Raw genomic sequence first — 24,899 nt, 5'->3', positions numbered from 1 at the left:
CAGATTCTCTTCATTGCTCTTTGAGCACCTAGATACGTCCATGCCTGAAGCCACACCTCAGGGTTCTTTCAGTTATCTGTGCTAATACATTCTCTTTTTGCTTGGGCAAATTTGAGTTAGTCTTTCCTCTTTCCCTTTCACTTCAGAGAATTCTGATTTTGTCTTTTTAACTTCTCCCCTTATTCTGCCCTCTAGAGATATTTCTATCTTTGCCAGCCCAATGCTTGTTTTTTTGATATAAAACAAGGGCAATAGGTAGAGGGAGAAAAAACTAGACACCAGTATAATATGAAGGACTTTCCATGAAAGAGTCTAAAACAAATAAAAGAAGCCAAAGGAAAGCAGGGAGAAAGAAAAGAGAAGAGCCAAGAAGATGCTGTTTTAAAGGAATTGACGGACAGGATTTGGGAATCAGGTTCTGAGAGAGGCTTGGGAAAATCCAAGGAATATTAGAAATAAGCCCAAGGGAATATTAGAAAATATTAATGAATGTTATAATTTGGATTTTACTTTGGTGAAATGATATAAGAGATCTAGCAGCAAAGACTGAAACTGATTAGAATTACTTTTATCTCTTGATGCGCCATAGGACATCTAAGTTATACTTGGGTTACACTGATAGTCTAGGAGTGTTAACAGGTATTATAGATATACACATAGACACAGCAAATGCACATCCTATGTGCAAATGGATGGGCACATGGAATGCTGTATCCTAAATCCTCTTCTTAGAAAAAAATCACATGAGCATATTAAAAGCTCGGAGAAGTCCTGCAGCATGGAAATCTATTCAAAGCCATTTAATTAATGCTTCCTAAACTTATTTTACCATGCCACAGAATATATTTTATTATTTTTTTAAAAATTAAAATAATACATTTTAAAATGCTTTTCTAAGATCTCCTGTCCCAAGAGTTTAGGAAAGGCTTCAGAGATGAAGTATGATATTCTAACAGGGATTTGAAAAATGGAGAAGGTGGCGAGGACTTTTTGAGTAGCTTCAAGATTGGTGAGGAGTCTTTCCCTGGGTTTAAAGATAGAAAGGATGCCTTAACACTTTAATTTCTTTTCAGCAGGGAGAAATTGTCCCTACTTTAACTCGAAATAAGTGATCTTTGAAGCGAGGGCTGGGTAAGGTAGCTTTATAGAAGCAGGTAGCAGCTCACCTGTTTTGAACCATGCTCATGGCCATCCAGTCTCCAGGGTACACGTTCTTTCCAATGAGGTCCTTGAACATGATGAACGTCTCCATCAAGAAGTCCTGAAACAATGAAGCACAGCACACATGTCATTCTGTTTTACAGGAACTCAGAGCTTGTCGGCTCTTTAATTTTTTTCTTTATTATATTTTGGAGGGAGGAAAAGGGAAAGGACACAGCCTTTCATTAACTACATTAAATGGAAGCTTAAGATTGAATGCTGGAATGCCGTTTCCCAAATATCAGTGGAAGATGAATATGGGATGTGAAAATGCTCTCAAAATAAAGCACTATTAATTTCATATTTGGGAATAAAGAAGTAAATGTACCATTGATGTAGCAATTTTATAATCATTTTCCCAAATATGTATTTGAGAAGGAAATAATCTCACTGTATGAAAGCATCTCAGGTCATTGAGCAAATAAACTCTTATTAAAATGAATCTAATTAGCAGTGCTGTAAATACAGCTAATTCATATGTCTCTCTCTCTCTCTCACACACACACACACACACACACACACACAAGCAGACTGGATGAGACACAATGACAGGAACTCTTCCTCTCCTTTGAAGAGGTTCAAAGTGGACTTCAGCGCCCTCCCTAGATTTTGCAGTGAGCCAAACTTTTTCTTCATCTTTGGAGAACACAAATTAAAGACAAATCCAGAGGCCGGGCACGGTTGCTCACACCTGTAATCCCAGCACTTTGGGAGGCCGAGAAGGGTGGATCCTGAGGTCAAGAGATTGAGACCATCCTGGCCAACATGGTGAAACCCTGTCTCTACTAAAAATACAAAAATTAGCTGGGCGTGGTGGCGCACACTGTAATCACAGCTACTCGGGAGGCTGTGGCAGGAGAATCACTTGAACCTGGGGGGCAGAGGTTGCAGTGAGCCAAGATCGCACCACTGCACTGCAGCCTGGTGACAGAGCGAGACTCTGTCTCAAAAAATAAAAAATAAATAAAGACAAATCCAGATAGCTAAGACCAGAATCACTGGCACTGAGACCCTTTTGAGCTGGAGGTAGTGAAGTCATACCACCAGCGTGCTTTAGGTAAAATTCAAAATCTACAGGAAATCCGTCCAGAGTTGTTTCCTTAAGTTGGTGGTTTTCAAATTATTTTAACAGCAGAATTCTTTGTTCAAAGAAAGTCTTACCTGGAGCCCAATATATAAAATATATAAAGGTAGAACAGCTCTGGTGGAATTGTGTGTGTGTGTGTGTGCAGGTGTGTTTGTGTGCATGCACGCGTGTGTGCACATTTATGGTAAAGCATAGTGAGGATAGGAGGAACATAATTTGAAAATCACTGCTTTAAGCTAAGTTGCAAAATTCTGGAAATGGCATTTATTCTTTTCCAGGAATCTTTGTTGCTAGGGAAAACTACCTCAGTACTTTAAGTCCTTGTTTCTACATCAGCAGAATGGGGATAATATCTACTTCAAAGGGTGACTGTGAGGATTAAGTGCATACTGCCAATCAGATGCTTAGTACAGAGCCTGGTCTCTTACAAATTCTCATGACGTGATGATGATGATGGTGAGTATTATTATATTATTCATAATTGATGTCACCTGGGGAAGTGTGGCTCTCATCACAGGCACATCCCCTTCCTATGGAAATGAAGAAGGCACCTGGCTCATAGATGGGAAGAGTGGCTTCTTAATGAGAAGAGATAGCATGGTATAAGGGTTACAGTCAATGTCCAGACCTCACCTCCGCCACATACTAGCTATGGGACCTTGAGCAAGCAGATTGTAGACTTGTGAAATGTGACTCCTAATTCCCATGTCATACTTTTGTGAGGGTTATGTAAGAAAATGTGTGTGTTCAATCAATAAGAATTCCATTTCTTACCTTCTTCCCCCAGAGACCTTTCCTTCCATAGAGGATCAAAAATTAGGAGTCCAGTTTTTCTACTTCCATGTCTTAAGCTATAGGGAAATTGGAGGTTGAGAGAAAGGTTCCATTTCTTGCCAATCTTGCTCCAATGGAGAGAACATCTCACTACTGAATGGATGAAGGGGTAGGGCATTGACTTTCTAATGATTCCTTTTCTTTTTTTTATGAGCCTCTCTCTGAGGTTGATCCCATTTTGGTGGCCCGGTCTCTCTAGGGAGAGTTGAGAGTGACCTCAAGCAGTGGGACTCCTGAACCTGGTAGCGACAAGACAGTGAGAAAGGTGGCCACACTGAGGGCAAAGGGTGCTCTGCTCCACCCTTGGGGCAGGAATAGCCTGGGCTGGGCTCTATGTTAATGAAGTCATCAGCTTCAGAGATAGAAGCCAGAGGCCACGGGCAGATGGTCTTGCAGCAAATGCCTCCTGAGAGGCTACAAGAAGGGGGCCCAGAGGCCAACTTCCTCTAGGCATTTGTGATTTTAATAAGAGCTCTATTTTACTGAGCATTTACTACATGAGAGCTATTGTCTTCTCATGCAACCCCTTCTTAGCCGTATGACATAAATTATATTATTCCCACTTTACAAATAAAAGAGATTCACCTGCCCATGGTCACAGAGTTAGCAAGTGACAAATCCTAGATGCAAACCTAAGACTATATGACTCTAACACTCACGCTCTTAAACCCTGAAACGTCTGTGATTCATCAGTACATATTGGTTAAGTCATATCTAGATTATGTGGTAGACATTCAGGTCTCTCTGACAGGGACAGAAGGCATGTTCCAGAGATGAAAGAGTTCTTCCTCGCCCCCAGCATCCTACAGACTCACCACAAGTTCAGAGCTGGTCTGGAAGGTCTCAATGTAGAAGGAGTAGTGCTGGTCACCCATCTGGTTTAAGATGGCTGTCATACATGCCACAAAGTGACTCTGCAAGAAATGAAGAAAAATACCACAAATAGTTGAGAGAGGACCACGGAAAACTTCCCTGTGAGAAAATGTCTCCTTATGGCTCATTCCTCAAAAAAGTATTTACTGAGTACTATTATATGCCTGGGACTATAATAGGAGTGCCAAACATAAACATAACACCTGATCCATTACCTCTCCTGCTGTTCGCACACTGGGGAAAGAGCACTGTACTTGTGTCAGGAAATTCAGCCTATATCAAAATCATGGAGACAGTTTCATTTTATGACAAATAATTTTACATGTGTTAGTCCCAATTGTCTCATCTGTCAAATGGGACAATAAATCATCTGAATCTACCTCTAGAGGAGTATCAAACCAATCAGATGGCTCCTTTGGCACCTTGAAATGCACTAAAGTTCTCTGCAGAGGAATCCGTAGTTGGATCACCAGGAATCAGTCAGTGGCAACCCAGCACCTCCTGGGACCTGCCAGTTGGTAAGGGCTGAGAGGGATGAAGGAAATGAGAAGAGATGGCCCTTGCTGTTTGTGAGTTAATATCTAGTCAGGAAAGGAAGATTAACCCATTAGAGAAAAAGAGTAAGACCCTCAATTTGCAAAGCCAGCTAAGTACCAGAAAGATTCAAACAAGAGGACAATCAAAGCAGGGACACAGAGAGGAGATCCTGGGAGCAGAGGAGGAACCACACCCTTTCATACACCAGAAGACATCAGCATAGCCTTTTCTGCTTCCTCTTTCCCAGATTTTATCAGTCCATATCAGGGTGAGTTTTCAGTGTCTGCAAGCAGCATTCAGGGAGATCTATTCTGGAACCTAGTAAACAAAGCACTAGCCACGAATCCACCAGGGGTGAGAAGTCATTCTTGACTGTCTCTTGCACATTTCCACCGGGACTGCCATCTTGGCCAAATGAAGTTCCACTGTGGTCCAGCCAAGCACGGGCTTGTGGAAGATGGCGATGGCCTGGCTGGAAGTACTATGTTTGAACCAAAAAAAAAAAAAAAAGAAAAAAGCATTTTTTTACCATAAACTGTTGCCTTTTATATATATATAAAGTTCTTCTTTTGTTAATAACAAATATGAAATATATACAGGCATACCTTGAAGATATTATGGGTTTGGTTCCAGACTACCACAATAAAGTGAATATCACAATCAAGCCAGTCGCATGAATGTTTTGGCTTCTCAGTGTATATAAAAGTTATGTTAACGCTGTATTGTAGTCTATTAAGTATGCAATAGCATTATGTTTAAAAAAACATAAATTTTAATTTGAGAACATAAACCTTAATTTAAAAAACTAAATGATCTAAAAAAACTCTAATGATCATCCGAGCCTTCAGTAAATAGGAATCATTTTGCTGGGGGAGGGTCTGGGCTTGATGCTGATGGATGCTGACTGATCAGGGTGGTGGTTGCTGAAGACTGGAGTGGCTGTGGCAGTTTCTTAAAAAAAGAACAGTGAAGTTTGCCTTCGTGAAGTTTGTTTATGGTGCCCTAAAATAATTGTAATAGTAACATTAAAGGTCATTGTCACAGATCACCATAATCTGTATGATAATAATGAAAAAAAATCTGAAATATTGCTTGGATTTCCAAACTTGATGCAGAGATATGAAGTGAGCACAGACTGTTGGAAAAATGGTGCCAAGAGACTTGCTCAATGCAGGGCTGCCACAAACCTTCAATTTGTAAAAAACAGGTATCTGTGAAGCATAATAAAACGAGGTATGCCTGTATGTATATATACATGTGTATATATTTCCTCCCAGGTTTACAATTTCGTTCCAGTGGTAGAGAAACAGGAAGCCTTTTGGAAAACTGTTTTGTAAGCTTATACTCCCAAAAGTAGCTCCCATGATATGGATTTTCATTTGTTTCTAGGTTCTTTCCAATTGGGAAGTTAGGGATAGCATGCTTTCCTTGTCAGCAGGAAAAGCTATATAATTAGTAGGTCTCAGAACAAAGTAAAAATGCAAAGCCCTTGTTTAAAATTATTCCGTTTTGAAACAGCCATGGAGCCCTTCTAAGCAAGGTGCCTGTCATGACTGCGAAGGTTACAAGCCCAGGAAGCTGGCTCTCCCTGCCAAGTGACCACCACACCCACACACCATAAATGACTAGAAAACATGCAAATCCGGAGGAGATCACAAAGCTGAGACTCTCAGGGACAATGGCTGATGATGCTTTGTTGATGGGAACTTGTAGCCTCTACACCGAGTGGCACCTCCTTGAAGAGCCAGAGTCAAATTTGTTTTCCTGCTCAGGCCCCCAGGAGGTAGTAGTGAGTGTGTGAAATTATCCCTTTCAAACTAGACAGAACACCGCCGTCACTAATTTAACCGGCTCCCACTTACATGAAGAAATAACCATTATTCTCGTTTCTACCTCCAGCCAGGCCAAATGCAAGAAAGGAGAAACCTTAGCATTTGAGGGGTGTAGGAGTGTGTGTATGTGCATGTGTGTGTGCCTGCATGTGTGTGTGTGTGTATGTGTCTATACACACACGGGAGCGTGTGTTTCCGCTGCTCCCTCCATCTCTCCTCTCCCTTCCTTAAAGAATTCAGCCTGTGGCCACTAGAGGTCTTTTCTTTTCACATGGTAGCTGCCGAGCAGTTTGTTCGGCTTTTTATTTATTCCTACGTGAGCAGACCCACTACACTTCTTGCATATAAACAGTGAAAATTACAACATAAAGGACTTATTATTCCTTCTTTTGGAGTAATTTTGCTGCTGGTCAAAGCCTGGCTCATTGTGCAAGGAAGGGGGACCATCCTTTGCAGGTAATTCCACTGCTTCAAGGTAAGAGATGTGGGTAGGTTTTATTTTTTATGATCGATGGTCCTCTAAGAGAAAATGCGATCATCTCTTGGACAATAGTTTACTTTTAAAGCTTTGACTTGAATGAACAGTGAGACTGGGAGCTTGTCTGTGTGTGTGTGATGGTATGTAGCGGAAAATCCACCACTGTCAGAATTGCAGGCTTCTCAAATGCATAGACATGGAATGCCTGTTATTTCCAACGGCTTGATTTGAATTCGAAAGGGGAAAAAAGCGAAGAAAAACAAACCTTGGCTCTCAAGTTGCCTGGAATTGGCTTGAAAAGGATGCATTGTCTTAAGCCTTGTTTAGAGAAACTTCCATTCTTCATTTTAGAAGATAAAAAGGGAGGGGGATTCCAGTCCCCATCTAGAGAGAGTGGCTATTTTATGAAAGAAACCATTATCTTTTTATTAGGAGTTGGTCGGTGTGTTGTAGTTCACTGATCAATCAAAATTACTTTTACCAGCTTGTTAATTTCTTAGTTCTCACTACCACGTAGAAAAACCCGGTTGCATGCCTTTCAGTACGATTTGTAGTGCAATGTGACTGAAGTTTGGACAAGTTACCTGCATTTGGCTGTTAATGAAAAGTGACAGTGTTTTACTTCCGACTAGAAGCATCTTTTTTTTCTGCTATGGTGTCTAGCCCACTTTGGTATCAGATCTGTGGGAAATCATACCGATGCGACTGATCGATAACCTGAAACGGAGTGAGACACTAGCAGCAGCTTCGTGTTCAGAAAAGTCTCCTTTCTGTCATTTGGATTTTAAAAACCATCTCTTTTGTCACACAGTGATAGAATCATGGAATAACATTTTGCTTCTCTGACGTGTGTCTCTTTTTCAGTAGTTTCCTCAAAAATGGCATTTGTGTCCTGCCCCTCTGTAAAAGTTTGAGACCTTACTTCCATATCCACCACGTCTTAAATTTTTAGAAGGAGACATAGGAATAGGGGGTGAGTGGATGTTGATCAGACTGCATTTGCCCTAGCAACTTAGACAGCCCTAACAGTGACGTTGTTCAAACTTTATAGTGTAGGAGCTCGAACTCCCAGCCCTGTCAGAAACCTGGAAAAGCCTGAATGCTACATGGGGGACAGAGGGGTGGAGGGATCCCTTGTAGTCTCCAGGCTAGCAAGAATCCCCCTCTTTTCATCCCTGGCAGAAATTCTGTAATCGACATATTTACTACCTAGGAATGAGGCAGCCACTCATCCATACCCAAGCAGCATGCCAGGATGGGAAATTGCTTCTTAAAACAGAATTCCAGGGAGACTTGCATATTAAATTCCAGGGAGAAATTGTATCTGAGACTCTGGCACAAACCAGGCAGTGTCACCTCGCCCCGATTGGGATGGTTTAAAACGTGGCTAATGAATCACAGCATGAAGAGACACGGTTTGAAACTAGGTCAAACGTGTAAAAATAAGTGCAATCATCACAGGCACTTGGCTGATGAGGGGCTACTTAACACCTTGAGTGGCAGGGCTTATTTGCTGTACAGAACCCTCTTCAGTGATCCAAGACAATCAATCCTCTCAATTAATTCAGCCCATCGGGACATAGGGAGGTCTTGCACACTTGGAAGCTCCAAAGGGAAAGAGTGAGGGTCTGCTCACTGTGTGATGATGAGGGAAAAAAAGAGAAACCCAATATTATGTGACCAGAATTAATTAGCTGGGATACTAGGTGATTGTGATCAGGAGATTAGCTCTTCCCAAATCATTCCATTCTTTTGTCAAAAAAGACATCATCATCATCATCATCATCATATTGATAATGCCAATAATTTTAGTGTACAACATTCAACTTAAACATATCTATTTAACAACCTCTAATGCAAACACACCTACACATACACACACAGCCAGGACCCCTGCAGTGCCAAGGGAACTGAGGGAAAGGCTACCAGTTTGCCCTGCCTTTGGAAACAAACAAAATAGGGGCGAGGGACATGGGTGCTGCCCATGCATCCCCCACTCACCTAAGATTAGTAGGAGTGATGAGATCGCAGAGGGAGAAAAACAGCCAACTTCGGAAGCTTGCTACCTAAATGCCAACATTACTATGTGATACCAGCTGGTGACACGTTGCTATAGTAACTTCAAATAATGCGCACGACCAAAATAAAATAAAATATAGAAAGCACCAACGAGAGGAGATGAAGGAAAGTTTGCATGCCGAGGGAGGCTCAGAGAGAGATGAAAAGTTCTTTCTAGGAGCTGTGCTTTGGCGACTAGGAGTGGCCGAATGCACTCACAGGTTGCTTCTGTATTCACCCCCATGTCTGCCATCTGGTTATGTAACAGATTTTATTCTTGGATGAAATTGGTGCTGTCTGTGTGGTGGGTCCAGGACTGGAAGTGGGAGGCTTTGGTGTCAGGAAAAACAGGGACTCTAAAACCCATTCATTTTAGAGCTTTATCAGGCAGTTCAGAATTGTAATTGGGAGCACTCTCTGAGAAAACTAAGGTGTGCGGTCTGTCCTTGCGTTCTGGGCTCTGTGCTAGGAGTGAGGGGTGGAGCAATGAGCAGGACAGATAAGGCAGTGCTCTAAAGGGCTTACATCTGGTTCTGCCAGGATGCCAGCAAGAGAGTGGGGACTTAGGAGCCAGAAAGCCTGAGTTCAAATCTCAGCTCTATCTCTTACTAGTTTTGTGACCTCAAGCAGGGTCTTATGCCTCAGTTGCCTCATCTATAAAAGGAGATAAAAATATTCCTTACTTCACATGGTTTTGGTGAGGATTCAATTAATTTGTGTAAAGGACTTAGAGTACAGAAAGCCTTCGATAATAGCAGCTATTATTAGTATTGTCTTGTTGCTGACTGAAGTCCAGATAAGCTATGCAGATTAGCTCATTGAAATTCCTGACCTGGACAGAGGAAATGATGACTCCGCCTACCTATGACTATCTATGGACACACCAAGCGCTCCCAATCACAGCTTGGGATGAACAGCTAAGAGGCTCTGCCACTGAACATGCTTTTGGTTAACAACATGCCGCTGTTCAGTAAGTCCAGTGTGTACCTCTTGGAACAAAGCATGCCGGGAGAGTTCTTTTATTCAGGAACAGTTGCTGGCAGGTAGGAAAAGTGACAACAGTGCCCACATTGTTCAGAAGCATGAAAAATAACTGTCTTCATCGAAAACTTAGTTTCCCAGTTGTTCGGCTTTAAGAAGGTGTCTGTCTGTCTTTGCGTGCAGTGACACTCTTTGGTTACTCAGGGCATCCTGCTGTGCAATAGAATAAACCAAATCACCTTCTTTCCTAAGAGGCTTCCTGATCCACAAGGTTCGTGTGGACTGCTACATGTCAAAGGCATAACATCACAGGAAAACAGAAAGATGCCACTTGGATGTTGCATACGCTGGGTGTGCCCTGACATGTTCCATCTGTATAACATGGCAACTCCAACAGAGTCAGCCAAGTGCACCCCTGCCTGACGCTGTGGGCATTAATGACAGATCAGCTCTCAAGCACAGACGAGGGGCCAGAAGCACAGGCCGCTTTGAATCAAGGCTCGAGGAGGAGCCTGAATTCATTACACACTCTTCATTTGAAACTAACACCTTCTGATCCTGGTTGGAGCCTGTGCTTGTGGCTCTGTGGTGTGAAATCACTTTAAATCTTCTTCTTTTTTTTCTTTTGGAGATCACCTGAAAACTTCTAAAGTATATGATGAGATGTTTAATCACAAGGGGAAGTGGAAGGAAAAAAAATTCCATTAATTCATTCCTTTTGCCCAGAGCCCTACATTCATCATCTCAATAGCAACCACCAAGTGCTAGGTGCCAGGGGCACAGCAATTACTGAATCCTCTCAAGAATCTCATGAGGTCAGCTTTATGCCCATTTTATAGAGGAGGAAAGTTAGATGCCTGGAGGTCAGGTAGCTTGCTTATGCAGACTTTTGGTATATGGTGACATAGGGCCTAAAATTTAGGCCTTTCCGACTGTAAGCCCTGTGTTCTCTTAAAAGCCTGCCATGTCTTCCATGTCGGCACTCTCATGGGCAGAGATTTGTGTCCATTTATTCATTGTTCTTTGTCAGAAGCTAGAGTTGAACTTGCATATTGCATGGGTTCATAAATATTTGTTAGATGGGAGATTGAATTTATTATAGAATTTCTCATCTCTAAAATAATGTTACAGGGACCACTCCCTCCATAAACTCTGAAAAGTTAGGGTCCTGTGTTGACTACCTTTGCCTTAGGAGAGGCCAGAAATGAAAGAAGTTTTGTTCTACCTCTGAACGCACCCTATCTTAAATTGTATTCTAGTGAGCCAGAGTAAGATACTTCTTTCACACATTCCTTAATTCAACAAATATTTCCTCAGCACCTACTATGTGCCAGGCATGGGTCTAGATACTGGGGATACAGCTGAGAAGGCTACCAAAGGTTTTGTTCTTCAGAAGCTCATATCCCAGTCGGGAAGAGCTGGGAATAGAGGGAACACACTTTAAACAAGGAAATATACATGTAAGATCATTTTAGATAATGATATGTGCTACTAATGAAATATTACAAAGCAATAGCATGGAGATGGAATATTTGCCCTCTTTTCAATAGAATGGATTGTAGTGGCTTCTTTAAGAGTTGACATCTGAGTAGAAACCTGAATGATGAAAACAGGTCATGCAAAAATCTGGCAAAACAGTAGATGCAAAGGCCCTGAAGTGGGATGTGCTTGGAGTGTCGGAGGAGCTGAAAGAAGTTCAGTGTGGTGGAAAGGTATGACTGAGGGAAGGCTCCGTAAATGATGAGGTCAGAGAGACAGGCAGCAGTCCGATCCCATGGGCCCTTGGAGGTCAGTGCAAGAATTGGGGTTTTCTTGTTAAGTGCAAAGAGAAGCCATTGATTTGGACTTTGAGAAGCTTGCTCTGGCTGTTGGGTGTTGGAAAGCTCTCCTCTTTAGAGAAGCGGTTTCCATGTCTTTCCACACCAGCCCATCTCCAAGGCACTAGACTGGACTTGTTCCCAGGGTCAGGAGTTTGTGAAAGGCACAAATTAAGTTTTAAATGTTGACTCTTCCTCATTCCTGATGGTTGTCACTCTTCAGCAAGCATTTCTTGCTAAATGATTATTTTCTAGCTGAGTCTGGCCCTCCTTTGGCAGGTGTGGGCATGGACTTTAGTTTTACGTTGACTGTTGATTCCATTTGTCTTCAAGTCCAGTGGGCTCATCTCCCTGTCATGCAGAGTTGAACGAACAGAAGCCTAATTTTGGAGGCTCCCAGTCTCTGGTTAAAGCCATTCAAGTCTGGGGGCCTACCTGAGAAGCCTGCTTGCCAGGACAGGGGTTATCATTTAGGATACCCCAGTTTTTAATGGAACAGAACATAATTATCCTGTTTCTAACTCTCTCCATGGAAATGTGTGTGTGGGTGTTGGGGGAGGGGATCAGAAATATAACGCAAAAAGAACAGGTTCAGAAACAAGGATTTATTCCCCATGTATACAACAATGATGGGCTTCTGTGCCTCACACTGAACATCTCAGGAAAGGCTGTGCAGGAAAATATGGTACATTCCTCAGTTCACACCTCCCCGAGAAAAATCAAAACCAGGAACATTGCTAGGGTGTAGACCTCTGGATAACGATCCTAAGCAGCTCCCCCTCTTTCCTGCAAACATGTACATCCAAGGTAAAATGACATGAAGGTCAACCTTCTATGGGAAAAGTTGTCCCTAAAGGATGTGAAGTCTTGGACAGGAGGTATTGTGGGCTAAACAACAGTAATAATAATCACCATTTCAAGGGCTAAATATGTGTTAGATACAGTGTTAAGCCTCTGTTTCCCATCTGAAAGGACTTTTTATAGGGTCATAACAAGGGAAGAAAAAAATCAGAAGAGTAGTATTAGTCAGATGTTTACGTGTTAGAGGCTGTTAAAAAGTACACGGATGATCATAATAGCTGACAGTTACAGAGTACTTACTATGCGTCAAGCACTCACTGTGTATGCTTTATCTTAAGTAATCCTCCAAACTTTCAGTAGATGTTGGTAGCACCATTTGTACTTTATAGATGAGGAAACCAAGGAACAGAGAGGAGATATAGCTTGCCTAGATCAGCTTGACTTCAGAATGCTTTCATTTAATTTAGAAAGAAAGGAGACTATCATTTTTGCAAACATATTATCTTATTATCATTAAAATTAAGCTATACCTCAAAAGACAATGAAGAAAAGAAAAGTGTGCCATCGTTCACTTCACCACCTCTCCCCCTGCTGAATTAGCCTTGAATATTAGGAAACATCATTGACATCTCTTGTGCCTATTTAGAAGTGGAGGAATGGATGATGGATGGATGGACAGATGGATAAATGAACAGATGAATCAATGAATGAATAGATGGATATATGCACATATGGATAAAGCTAGCTAGATGATATACACAGATAGACCAATTGGTAAAGTTACACAGTTACACAGACAGAACTAGCCTTCTTAATGACTCTTCTGAATGGCAGAGGACACCCCTTCTGTTTTCTGCAGTATTTGGGATTTGAAGGCTAAGAAGGGTTCTGTATGAGGTACCAATACCACATACTAGGAAATATATCTAGTTTCTCATAGATGTAGCTTTTCTGGCAGGCACTGGACACATCCTAAGTCCTGGGATCAATGCCAGCTCTTCTTGACATGCTCTGGAACTCTGGACAAATTGTTTTACCTCTTAGACCCTGTTCTCTCATTGTAAATGGAGATAACCATTCTGGCTCTTTAGGACTGTAGTGAGGATGAAGGTAGAAGACACATGCAGATGGTCCCTTAAAGAGCCTAGCACACATAGGTATTCAAAAGACTTCTTGCAATGCTCAGTCTCAGTTCCATTCCTGGTTCACCAGGAACAGTCTGTGATCAACCGGAGATGTGTAGAGTTCGCTTCTGGTTCACTCGTGAAGGATGATTTAAACCCCCCTGCAGAAATGGGGGCAGCTGCATTGCGGGTGAAGATTTATAGTTTCTTCCCTTTTTCTCCCTTTACAAAGTCTCTATTGTTTAAGGGAGTAGAGGGGGCTGACAGATAAATATGTTCACAGAACATCAGGTGACCAAGCCAGATAGCTTCCAGGAGGGAAGATTACTTTGTGGATAAAAGGATTTCTTCAGTTTACCTCGTTTTCCTTCTTGAGGAGTGAAGAGGAATGAAGGTCTCTCACATCATGTTTTAAAGTTCAAGCCAAACGTATTATCCAGGCCTCTTTTAGCACTTCCTCCCTCTTCTAGTTGTTTCTGCTGCAAGAGATCTGCTAGTCACAGCACACTCAGGTGCTAGGATCTGCTAACAGCTTATTGGGGAGCGGGATGGTTGCATGGAGGTGGCCCCTTTGCAAACTCTGCATTGCTCAATTCCACAGTGCTTAACTGCAGCAAGGACACACTGAAGGTGTAATTCTTAGTCCACAGTGGGGAACATTTTTCCCGCTTCCTAGACAATTCCTCAGTCCTCATTTCCAATTAATCAATCAGTTATCAAATATTTATTTAGCACTTATTGTGTGTAAGGAGCTATGTCATGTATGATCCTGGTCCACACCCTGAAGGTCTCAGACTAACAGGAGAGATTTTATCTATCTATCTATCTATCTATCTATCTATCTATCTATCTATCTATCTATCTATCATCTATCTCACAGTGGCTCTCAACTGGGGCAATTTTGGCCCTCAAAGGGCATTTAATAATGCCTTGAAATATTTTTCATTGTCAAAAGTGATGGAGAGGGTTGCTACTGACATCTATTGGGTAAAAGCTAAGGATGCTGCTAAAATATCCTACAATGCATAGGATAGCTCCCACAAAGAAAATGATCCAGCCCCAAATGTCACTAGCACTCATGTTGAGAAGCTTTGATCCATAAAGAGGAAGATACATTATGATCTAAATTATAAGTGCAAAATGCATGCTATAGGTAAGGTTTGCACTAGGCTTTTAATAAGCAGGAACAATCTATGAAGGTAGAAATACTGAAAATTTCACAGAGCCTGTAGGATTTGAGAAACTACAAGATTGATAGAGATTGAGCTAAGAATGGGAAAGGGCATCTTAGATCAATAATAGAAAATACATTTTATTTTATAATTTGATTCATTTAATTGATTGGTAGTGACTGTATGGGGAGCTGTGTTGGAAATAATTCTAAGGCCAAGACCTAGCTCAGCAGGAAAGAGTGTGGTGATCGATTAGTGATGTCTGCCATGGGCAAGGGCAGGAAAGTGGTAGTATATATATTGAGAAATTGCTGCCTCATATTTATATGTTGGAACAGGATGAGGAAAGTGGCAGAGGTGGAAATGAGCAAGGTGCCTGGGTACAGCAGAAGTTCATGGGTGACTATGAGAGATATTTGGAGGGGAAGACTATGGAAGGGCCTTGAATGCCTGGCTAAGGGCTTTGATCCTCAAATCTGTAGGTAATAGGATGCCATGCAGGCACCTGCCTACTGTGTTGCCTTCAGGGCAGCTCTGCTGACGAGTTCTTGAGAACTAAAGAAAGCTACCCAAAGTCCTTGCTCTTCATTTCTATAAAGGGAGTACTATTTCATCTGTTAACAGCAAAAACTGGCAGAATCATCACACTCTGGCTTTTATGAAGCTGATCCCCATGATGAGAAAAATCCTATGAAGCTGAACTCAGAGATAACTGTTTGAAAAGCTGACTCCAAGGGTTCACATTAACGAGCTCCTGTAAAGCCCCTTTGGATAGAGCATTCTTCTGATGTATTTCGTGGGGGAAAAAAAAAGGCTCTAGGAGGAAAGGGGCAGAAGAAAGTAGAAGTCCATTCCTAGGGCTCACGTGCCAGCTGTGGCTAACCCCTGGCTAGGGCACTGCATAGCCAACCCAGCTTGTGCTTCCTGTCAGGTCCCAGCTCCCGGCAGCCTGGCTCCTTCTCTGGCAGCTTCCTCCCTGCTCTGGGAATGATATTTCATTGATTCATTGGTTTGCAATTTTCCAGATGACATCATACTCAATTTTTTTTTTTTTTTTTTTGCCTTTCTCTGCCTCTGTTCACCTCTTGCCTCTTAAATTCCCATTTATCCCACTTCCCTGTCCTTTGGAATGGTAGCAACACCTCCCGATTACCATCCTCTGCAGTCCGCATTAGCTGCCTGCTGACTCCCTCTCCCCGTCATCATTAATAAAGGTGACACTGCAGCTTGGCATGAATGCAGGTCCTCCCCCACCTGCCCCACCTCCCCTCTCTTGGAGAGGATGGCTCCCTGACTGCAAAACCCCTGCCTTTGAAGGTTTCTTCCTGCACCCAGCTCCCATACCTATAGTCTTATCCACACTTAATTAAAGAAAAATCAAGTGACACAATGAAAAATGCCATTCAGAGAGCTGGCCTGGTGAAGCCCAGATATCAGATCAACTTATTAAAGCCCCATATCTACTAATTCCATCTAGAAAAGAAAAAAGATGTCACAGTTGTCTGGACTGATTTTTTCCTTAAAATCTCCCTTGACTCTTTCACCCTGGCAGGGCCAGAGAAATCCCAGCAAAAGTCAAATCAAAGTTAAAGCTTAAAGAGTTGATGGGGAGGATGCTTCTTGGGAACTATCCTGCAAGCTAGCCTCCCTGCAGCACAGATGGGGAAACCACGGACCAGAGAAGTTAGGTGGTTTCTCCATAGTCACATTACAACCCAGTCACAGGAAGACAACGTTGAGTTAACTCTATCACCCTTCACCACCTTCAAACAGCAGTCCCCTGACCTTCCAAGATACGCACAAAGTGATTGTTCTTTCCTAGCCTTATTTCAGCCAGGGGGCTGCCCAGATGCCCAGGATAAATAAACCTTAAGGCTGATATTTGAGAAATACATTCTTATTTTTCTGACCAAATAGGTTTCCAGGTTTGGGACAGGACAAGCCATTGAGCAATTATTTCATCTTTCAAAAAAAAAAAAAAATGGAATGCATGTCCCTATTACCACTATTCATTGCCGCTTTGATCCATTACATTCTGTGCTCAGCATCCAAATCTGATTAAGAACATCAAATTAAAAACTAAACGATTGATCACTGAAGTCACTCTGCATAATGAAAGTCATCTGAACATGCCTTTAACTGGCCTCAGGGCAGGAACAAGGTGGGACATGGGACTTACATCACTGTAGCCAGAGATCCTCAAGAGGGCAGCCTGCAGGCCTCACACAGCCCACAGAAATGCTTGGTTTGGCCGGCATCATGTTTTTAAAACATTTGAGTTTGTTGTCAACGTTTAAAAACCAGAAGAACTTGCATTAAATTTCGGATATTCAGTTTCTCTTGGACATTTGGAAGATCCAGCAATCCCAGTCTACATTTCCAAGGAGCTGCCCACCGAAGAGAGCAGGCCCTTTCTAGGCAGGCAAGGCCTGCCCTCATTCTAGGGTGATCAACTCATCTTGGTCTGCTGGGAGACTTTTCCTGGGAAACCCCTCAGTCCTAGGTAACCAGGACAGGTGGTCACCCCACCTAGTTCTCTCACTGTTGTTTTCTGCCTGGACCCTGTGGACACTGCACGTGTGACCTCTTCCCTACAGCCTCTGCCATTCCCCTCTGGGGAATGCCTCCACAGAATGGCATGCAAAGCTGTCCACTCTGTGAATTCTCCCCACCCTCCTACATACCACCTACTCTCAACTTCTCTTCACTACTTGGCATTTGCAAAAGCCATGGATGCTCTCTCTGACACAAATGAAGTCCAATCCATTTTTTTCTTTTTTATTTGTTTTTTGAGACGGAGCCTCACTCTGTCACCCAGGCTGGAGCGCAGTGGCATGATCTCAACTTGCTGCAAACTCCACCTCCCTAGTTCAAGTGAATCTCCTGCCTCAGCCTCCCAAGTAGCTGGGATTACAAGCACCTGACACCAGCCCCAGCTAATTTTTGTATTTTTAGTAGAGACAGTGTTTCACCATGTTGGCCAAGCTGTTCTTGAGCTCCTGACCTCAGGTGATCTACCTGCCTCAGCCTCCCAAAGTGCTGGGATTACAGGCGTGAGCCACCACCCCTGGCCATTTTTTCTTTTTTGAAACACAGTCTCACTCTGATACCTAGGGTAAGTGCAGTGGCATGATCGTGGCTCACTGTAGGCTTGACTTGCTGGGCTCAAGCAATCCTCTCACCTCAGCCTCCAGAGAAGCTGGGACCACAGGCACATGCCACCGCAACAGGCTATTTTTAAATTTTTTTTTGTAGAGACATGGTCTCGCCATGTTATTCGCGGTAGTCTCAAACTCCTGGACTCAAGTGATTCTCCTGCCTTGGCCTCCTAAAGTGCGTAATTCATTTTTAAAGACCCACACAAGTGCCATTTATTCCCCCGGGAAGCCTTCTCTATTCTACCTGGTATGGGTAGAACAGGGCAGTCTGTCTCTGTGTTCTAATCACACTCAATTCGTCCTCCTTTTATTTTGCTCATCACCATTAACACAGTATCAAGTGAGTTGACCTGGGGAGTGCCCTTCCTAATAACTGGAGAGAGTCAAAATTGTGATAACATTGAAAAATGTGAAGATTTTGAAGCTTAAGTTGAAGTCTCAGTTTCTCTGCAGTTGTGAGCTTTGCACATCATTCATCAAAATGAAAAACGAAAACCATCCCACAAGTATCTGCACCAACTCCATGGTGATATTTACCACACTGAAGTCGAAGAGCACTTGGGCCCACTGAACACTGACCCCCAAACGTTTCTTTCACCTGTAATGTGGTATCTTAACCATATGCTCATGTGTCTGCCCCCACTGGCCCTGGAGACACTCAAGGGCAGGAACCTTCTTCCCAGTCCTGATCCTCAATGCCTGACACATAGAAAGCACTCAGTAAAAATATCCCAAGGAGGGGAGTGGCTGGACTCCCATCAAAGAGGTTAAGAGGACTGCCTCATTTGCTGTGATTTTAAAGGACAAAGGTCTTCTCAGCTGTCCTGTGCCCACAGGGCCACTGAAGCTTAGCTGAGTGCCCTGAGCCATATTAAAAGCTGAAACAACCAGTCTATGATTGGGGTCAAGCTGTCATTCTTTTGGCCATTTCTCATGAGATGACAAAGTGTTGTCAGCTTTGGGGTCTTTTCTGATAGGAGAGAATCCTTGAAGCTTCAGACTTATACATCCAGCATCCAACTTCCTCCTGGACATTTCCACCTCATGGGCAGCTCATATTAATGTGTCAACATGATCCTGCCCCTCTCAGACCTTTCTTCCTCCTCCCTCTGTGTTCCTTTTCAGAACCAGCCACTTTGACCAGGACAGTAATCCCCCCATAGTCCTTTGTTCCACCCTTTCTCTCGCTCCTCCCACATTCAATAAATCACCAAGCCCTGGGGATTTAGATATTTGTCTTGAAAAAGAAAAAGAAATTTGTCTCGAGTTTGTTCATTTCTCTCCCTGCACTCTTACTGCACTGATTGATGCTACCATCATCAGTACCTGGATTATTGCAGTAGCCTCCTAAATGCACCCCCTGCTTTCCACTCTGGCCCCTCTAATCAGTTCTCTCTGTTGCAGTCAGAGTGTGATCTCTCTACAATGGAAAAGAGACTAAGTCTCAATCCTACTTAAATAGATCCCACTTACTCATAGAGTCAAAATTTAAACCTCTTAGCATGGTGGTCAGTTCCCTGCATGACCTGGTCCTTCTTCCCTTTCAGTCTCATTTCTTCCACTCTTCCTACTCTACCCTTTAAACTTTGCCATCTGGCCACACAGAACTTCTACTAATTTCCCTCCAACCTGCACATCTAGATCATATTCTGATCACCTCTGACAGCCTGACCACATGCTGTTGCCTTTACCAGAAGCCTTGTTCAGCATCTGAGCCAACACACATATCTACCTACCTTTTAAACAATTGACATAGTCACCTCTACTGAATTTCAGGTCCCGTATTTGAAATCACTTCATCTGGAAAGGTTTCTGGTATTCTCTCCACCCCTAGTTGGGGTCAGGGCCCTCCTCTGAGCTCTCACGTCCCTGTGCATATCACTTTCATGGCACTGATGGCAGTTTTCCAGAACTCACTTTATCTGTCTACTTCAAGACCAGGAAGGCAGAGACTGGTTCAGTGTCCTACTTTCTCCTTATCTCTTTATCCCCAGCACCTGGCACAGTGCCTGGCACATAGGAGGTACTTCACCATTACTTGCTCAATGAATGGATATATAATATGATCCCAGATGGAAGAATCAGTGGGACACAGATTGTAGTTATCTATGTAGCATGTGTTAATTTAAGTCTAGTTTGATAGGACATGGATTGATGAAGGGCTCTCTTTAATTGAATAGGTTCCTCAAAAACATTAGACCAAAGTCTGGTCTGTATGGAAAGTAACCTCCTCATTGCATAATGGCTGGAGCCTGAGTAGGAGGGGGAACAGTTCATGGAGTCCGGGCCAATCTTTCTGGCCTCTTTTCCATGGATGTAGTAGGAAACAACACTCGTCCCAGAGTGAGGAGACCATAGTCTCAGCTCTGTCCTGCCACTTGCTGTCCCTGTGTGGCAGGATTGCTTTTCCTGTCTCATCCTCACCTGTAAAATAAAGGTGTGGAGCCAGCTCCTATGCCGAGTGTGATGATTTGAATTCACTCACAGCTGAATTTGCATCCCAGCTCCTCCAATTACTGCTGTGCAGGCCTCTGTAAGTAATGCTGACTTCATGGGGATCTTATATAGATTAAATGTGATTACATTCCTTAAGTGGATAATACCATTCTGCTCATAGAATAAGTGCTCAATAAATGGTTACACTTAAGCATACCAGCACATCATAGGGCTAAGTTGTCAATGGGTTATATGGTAAAGCTACACAGGCACAGCTAACATTTGGGGCTCTTAAACTTTGAGTCATGCCATTCCCTTGACCCCCCCCACCCAAAATCTTATTGTACACATTTGTAGCCCATTATATCTTTGTTATGAAGCAACCAACCAATGTACATTATGTTATGATTAAAACAATAAATCCTTATTACACTAAACCAAGCCACCAATTATGCTGCTACCACAATGGGATTATATATTTCATCTTGGAATTTTAAAGGCCTTACAACTTCCAAGTATGTTCTGTTGCACACTGCCATTTCAAGATTGGCAGAATATTGCAAAGGAAACCCCCCTGCTCTTCTGAGGGTAGTGGATGTTTCCCTGGTTCATCTTAGGGAAACCTAAGTCTCCTTTGAGCCTCCAAGTTCCCAGCTGGCGGAGGAGCATGCAGATGGCTTTCCAATGGATACTCTGTTCCTGGATTTCTCCTCCAGCACAGGAACCGGGTCAAAGGTGAGAGCCCAGACGCCTGAGTTCTAGTCCTAACTTTGCCATCAATGAGTTAAGTGATTTTGGGTGAATATTTTAACCTCTGTAGGCCTCAGTTTCCTCATCTGTAACATCATAAAGAGGCCTAGACCTCCAAATTCTGAAAGTCTATAATTGGCACCTGAAATTAGAGAGATGTCAAAATTATTCTCCTTTCCTTTCTTGTACCTTGGATAAGGTTGGACTCTGAGGCCATGGTTCCTAAACTCTGCTGCACATTAGAATTACCTGCCACCCAGCTCTCCCGACATCGGGATGTTTAATTCTCCCTGGGTGATCTTAATATGTGGCAAACATTGGGAACCACTGCTCTTAGGGTGAGTGAGCTCAACAGACAAAAATGAGGCATGCTGACCTGACTCCAACACTAGCCAGCTGTGTGATCTTAAGCAAGCTATTTAATCTCTATAAACTCTCATTGCTAAGCTCATCCCATAAGGTTTTGCAAGCAGTAGTGACATAATGCACAGGAGTGTCTATCTTGCTACTCAAAGTGTGGCCTGTAGACCAGAAGCATTAGCATCACCTGGGAGCTTCTTAGAAATGAAGAATTGCAAGTCCCAGCCCACAGCTGAAGAATCAGAATGTGATTCTAAGATCTGCAAGTGGTTATTAGGCCCATGGAAGTTTAAGGAGCATTGCCTTAGCACACAGTAGGAATTCAATAAAATGTATCTTTTGTAAGCCTTCTCTGCAATCCTCCCCTTTCACTCACTAACCATCAAGTAACACTTACATACTATGTGCAGCAATGGATGATGGGCTAGTAGCACAGGAAGTGGCACACAGTCCAACTTTAACAGATGCTTGGTGATTGAATGAATTGATTCAAAAGGGAATCAGACCTGGCTTCTTCTCTTAAGGAGCTCATGGTCCATGAGGAAAACTGAGATATGAATGCCAATATCCAGAACAGAGTAATAGTCATGAGCAATGGAGACTCACCTTTAGTTGCACATGTGCTATGTGCCAGATACTAGCTAAGCAATTTCTATGCAGTTCCCCTTCGAATCCTCCAAGCAACATTGGGAAGTAGATGCCATTATTAGCCACCTTTTACAAATGAGGGCACTTTGGCTCAGAGGGGAGAAGCAGCTCATCTGAAACTTGACTCAGTTAGTACATGGCACCAATAAGATTTGAAGGCAGGGCAGCTCCAGCCTGATCACCTGGTAGTACTGCTGCTGGGAGAGGAGGCGGAAGGGCTGACTTTTGGCTTACCAACTTCGACCATGGTCCCTTCAAGGGCAGCCCCATCTCTGGGCACTGAGAAAAGTGCAAAAGGAAGCCCTGCAGGCAGAGATGTTGGGTCTCTATTCCAGCAGAAGAGCTGGCCAGAGGGCCGCCAGCTCCCATGGGCCACTTGTCTGACATAGTTCACCGCGTCTAGCTGCCCCCTCCCAGGCCTCCCTCCTGCTGCTTGAACATTTTACTTGCAAATACATTCTGCAGATGATGCCAGTCTTCTCAATGACAGGCCCAGGCAACAGAAAAGAAATTTATAGTCTGAGCTTGGGGATGGGAGCAGAGCAACTTTCCAGAAACGGCCTGATGTGGGCCAGAGTTTGGGAGTCCCAGACCAGAAGTCCTGAACTCCAGGCTAAGAAAAGGCCTGTGGTCACCAGGGATAAAGCGCAAAATGTAATTCCCTTGGGTCTCCCTCTGCATACAGATGAGTTTCCCCAAATCCGCACCTGAATCATGTCTTGGTCAGTAGAATTTCATCATTCAACAGGAGGTGGTGGATGGCACGGAAGCTGGTGGAAATATTTATTTGTACCTCAACCTTTCTGGAATTCTCCTCCCCCTTCTCCCTCCCCTAATCCTGCCACGTCCATGGGGGTAGGACTTTTGTTCCTTCCCGTTAGAGCAGTAGTTCTCTTTGTGTGGGCCCTGGAGCAGCAGCAGCAGCAGCATCTGAAAACTTGTTTGAAATGCACATCCTCAGGCTCCACCCCACACCCACTGAATTAGACAATCTAGGGGCAGACCCAGCGGTCTATATTTAACCAGCCTTTCCAGGGACTCTGCTGGGTGCTCAAGGGTAAGAGCCAGGGCCTTAGAGAGCATTTCTAGTGAGTGAATGATGCTAGGGGGAAGGAAGAGGAACAAATGTTGCTGGTAGGGAGGAGGAAGCAGAAACCGAGGCAAAGAAAGGGTGAAAAGAGACTCCCAAGACTGGGTGAGGGGATGGTTAAGATTCTGGGTAGCAAAGATCAGTAACACCTGCTTTGGCATGTTCCGGAGGGGAATGGCTGTGTAAGTGCCCCGATGATGGTTGCCCGCTGGGCCCAGCACTACCAAACCAGCAAAGCCTCCAGCTCTAAGGGACATGCACAATTGTACAATGAGAATATCAGCAGTGACCACAATGGGCCTAGGACCAGAGGAGTCACCATGAATGCACTGCTAAGCATAGGTCCCCAGGGACTTTTGTATGACTCTCTGGATGGGGAGGGAGCAGAGAGGGATGGAGGCGTAATCGAAGGCTGAGATTGAGTTCCTGTGAATGCCAGCCAAGTCAGGTCAAGGCTGCTGTGGGTTAGATTTAATTTTATTTAGAGAAAATAGAGACCTGTCATCATCTATCTCGTCCGTTCATGGACATAAACTGATACCCAGCCCACCTGGACCATTTTAAAGAGGCACCATTGTGAAGAGCATCCTCAGGCCCTCCCAGACTCTCTTTTGGTGACAGCACCTTATGAACACAGAGCAAGGAGTGGAAGGTGTTGTTTCCTGATACACATATTCCAGGGGAACCCAGTAGCTATTTCAGGGATGGGAGCTGTAACTGTAAAGATAGCCCCAAAGCCCCACTTAAGCATCAAAATGTCAATTCTTCCACACTTAGCCTTAGCCCAGCTAGAGCTCCCACCCTTACCCTTCCACATCCCACCCTGCACCTGGCCTAGGGATATCTGCAGAATACAGCCAGGCAAGAACAGGGGAGCTAAGGCTTTCTCTGTTCTGGGCAAGGATAATTCTGCCTCATCCCCAGTCTGGCCTCGATACCCTTTCTCCTTATTTTGAAGTCTACCTTGACACTTGCCATCTCAGCAGAAAGTGCTTTCTTCCCCTTTCAACTCCTATGGTAGGCCCTGTTTCCTTCTCTTTCTCTCTAAGTGTTATCATTCCCTGTTTCTTATTACCGTATTTTCTAATATGTCATTTCAAGCAATAGACAATAAGTTCCGAGAGGTTAGGAATCTTGTCTCACCTCTTTGTCTAACCCACCATGGAGCCTGACACAGATTAGGCTTTCAGAACATATCTGCAGACGGAGTGACAGACACAACTACCTGTCTGACAACTCCAGGTGAATGTTTGCAGGCATCTCAAACTCAAGATGCTCAGTTGGTATTCATCTTCACGTCTTTGCTCACCCCAAATCTAGTTCTCTTCCTTCTCTTGGGAAATGGAACCTCCATCCTCCCCCACTTTCCAGTTGCCTCTATGGAAACCTTTGACATCTTTACTACTTTCTCTGGCCACATCCAACTCTTGATCAAGTTCTTTCTGACTGCACCTATAATATATGGCCAGACTCTCCCCTTTTCTCTCCACCTCAGGTCAGTCCACCATCATGTCTCCCTTACACTACAGCAATAGCCTCCTAACTGTCCTCTGTTTCCAATCTTGCTCTCTCCCCTCCAGGGAGCAACCAGAGTAGGCTTTTTAAAAACCCAGTCCTATTACTCACATCTCTACTTAGCCACAATAAAGCGTGAAGCCTTTAG

General features: G+C 43.5%; 2 protein-coding genes across 3 annotated transcripts in view; one reads left to right on the top strand and one right to left on the bottom strand.

The window, feature by feature from the left end:
* The window catches only part of DOCK2 (dedicator of cytokinesis 2), a 435,458-nt gene that overhangs the window by 95,836 nt on the left and 314,723 nt on the right, over positions 1–24,899 (bottom strand). The window contains exons 28-29 of the mRNA XM_025388691.1: positions 3,937–4,035; positions 1,167–1,261 (exon numbers count right to left, since the gene is read on the bottom strand). Of these exons, the coding sequence (XP_025244476.1) occupies positions 1,167–1,261; positions 3,937–4,035 (194 nt within the window). The remainder of the gene's footprint in view (positions 1–1,166; positions 1,262–3,936; positions 4,036–24,899) is intronic.
* INSYN2B (inhibitory synaptic factor family member 2B) overlaps positions 6,355–24,899 on the top strand; it is a 118,953-nt gene continuing 100,408 nt past the window's right edge. The window contains exon 1 of one of the 2 annotated variants that reach the window (XM_025388693.1): positions 6,355–6,819. The gene's annotated coding sequence lies outside the window, so the exon portion shown is untranslated. Of the gene's footprint in view, positions 6,839–24,899 lie in introns of both variants that reach the window. The other variant, XM_025388692.1, reaches the window with a different exon arrangement.

This window comes from Theropithecus gelada, chromosome 6 (genome assembly GCF_003255815.1).
Source record: "Theropithecus gelada isolate Dixy chromosome 6, Tgel_1.0, whole genome shotgun sequence".
Classification (NCBI taxonomy): Eukaryota; Metazoa; Chordata; class Mammalia; order Primates; family Cercopithecidae; genus Theropithecus; species Theropithecus gelada.
Note: the sequence above shows the minus strand (reverse complement) of the source record. Positions and strands in the feature narration are given on the sequence as shown.